Raw genomic sequence first — 1903 nt, 5'->3', positions numbered from 1 at the left:
GTACCTAATAAAGTGGCCGGTGAGTGTATATCACTAGATATTAAACAAACAAAACAAACTCAGACTATATAAAGAGAGAAACAACTCCACATTAATCAGCTGTTATTCCCAAATTTTGTATCCTGTGTTAAGTTTTTCCTTTATTTATGTAAATAGGCTCCTGTTTGATTATGAAATTAATAAGATGAATGGATTATATAAATGATGAATGCATAAAACATTTTTTTCAAACAAATTAATAAAAATGCAAAAATGATTCTTTGTTACAGATTCGACATGGAAATACTAAGATTAATAACCTGTCTAATAGTTATATGTATAATTTAGTGCTTAAGTCTGTTATATAGTTATATAGTGCATAACAGCAGCAATATTCCCCGATTCCTATTTCACTTACTAGTCCATACTGCTCCAAAGGTCCATTAGGTGAGCAAATAAACATGTTTTTGTATATATGTACATACACACGTCTACGCCCATCTTCGTTTACACAATTATTACACCTACGTCAGAATATCTGAGTCACTAACTTTATCAACATCTGAAACCAAAATGTTTGAATTGCTTTTATCTTAAAAGCAAAGCTGCCTCGTTTTAAAGCTTTAAACATAATTATAGATTATTTGGGGCCATTAAACTCAAAGCTTCTGGTCATAAGATGAATAAAATCTTCATTTCACTGCAAATATGAGGCTCAAATATTTAAAGAAAGTCTAAAACTCTCTCAGTCACATCATCTCTGGAGTCTAACATTTCCTGCTGTGACTTCTACAGCCGATCAACCAAATTCATCAGCGGGAGATGTTCAGGCAGAGGAATAGAGAGGGAAATATTCCTCATGCTGGGAGCTTCATCAGAGTCCAGCTGGTTCGGACTCTGCAGGAAAACTCAGCTCCCTGCTGCCAGGAATGTTTCCCAAACACTGAAGATGATCCACACTAGGTGGCAGATATTCAGACACTGGAGCCTTTTGAAGTTAATGAGATGAAAATGATCCAGTTGGGAAGAAAATGGAGCAGAACAAGAATCACTGCTGTCTCTGTGCACTGAGATGTTGGTGCAACCTCTATGTTCACGTTGAATGGTGTCAAAGCAACAAGGCAGAAAGGTAAAACATGAGCAGAATCATACTCACAAAGACAAGCAGGAGGAGGAGAACCGTCAGCAGTTTGGTGAATGTGAAGCAGCTCATTTTATTCTGTCAAAAAAAACAGTTTGTTTTCCTCAAATAGCAAAAAAGAGAAAATGGATGACAAAGATCTGATTCTGGAAGAAAGATTTTACCTTTTAACAGATGATAAACCCAGAGGATGCTGAGGGCTTCGGGGCTGCAAAAGGAAGAAACTTTCCACTCAGCTGATGAGTGGAAACAGAATCTGCAGGAATGATGTCCAGGTAGATACAGAGGCAGGGTGTGGCCCCTGGTCATCCAGGTGGGTTACAGCTCTGCCCCCTGCAGGTCTCCTTCAAATCAGACAGTTACTATTTAATTCAGCACTGGATGAGTAAAACAGGGTTACATCTAATTCATTTCAACCTGGTCAGATTCAGTTTATCGCATTTATTTATTTATGGGAACCTTAAGATTGTTCTAAATCCACAATTAACAATATTTCAGCTGTGACTAATTAAAGGTGAGTAAGACACCAAACTGACCAGTTTCTCGCTAAATGGTCAGACCAAGCTGTTTAACTCTATAATTCATCTAGTATTTTTATATTCAGCATTTTGGTTACTGCCTTCTAAGAAAAGCAAGGTTTATTGACATTATTGGTATCCATATTGTGTTAAATACATAATGAAAACAGATCATTAATATAAAGTGTTTACATTTTAAATAAATATATATCTATAAGCTATTAAGCTATATAGCTCTGTTAGCCATAAAGGGCCATGTCTCTGC

At 36.3% G+C, this 1903-nt stretch overlaps 1 protein-coding gene across 1 annotated transcript in view; it reads right to left on the bottom strand.

Moving 5' to 3' along the window:
* LOC107097245 (tetraspanin-1-like) overlaps positions 1–1437 on the bottom strand; it is a 13373-nt gene extending 11936 nt beyond the window's left edge. The window contains exons 1-2 of the mRNA XM_015394319.1: positions 1285–1437; positions 1136–1198 (exon numbers count right to left, since the gene is read on the bottom strand). Of these exons, the coding sequence (XP_015249805.1) occupies positions 1136–1192 (57 nt within the window). The 5' untranslated portion in view covers positions 1193–1198; positions 1285–1437. The remainder of the gene's footprint in view (positions 1–1135; positions 1199–1284) is intronic.
* Positions 1438–1903: the final 466 nt, after the last annotated feature.

Source organism: Cyprinodon variegatus, unplaced genomic scaffold (genome assembly GCF_000732505.1).
Source record: "Cyprinodon variegatus isolate N-32 unplaced genomic scaffold, C_variegatus-1.0 Scaffold680, whole genome shotgun sequence".
Lineage (NCBI taxonomy): Eukaryota > Metazoa > Chordata > Actinopteri > Cyprinodontiformes > Cyprinodontidae > Cyprinodon > Cyprinodon variegatus.
The sequence above is the reverse complement of the archived record's forward strand: the minus strand, read 5'-3'. Positions and strand labels throughout refer to the sequence as shown.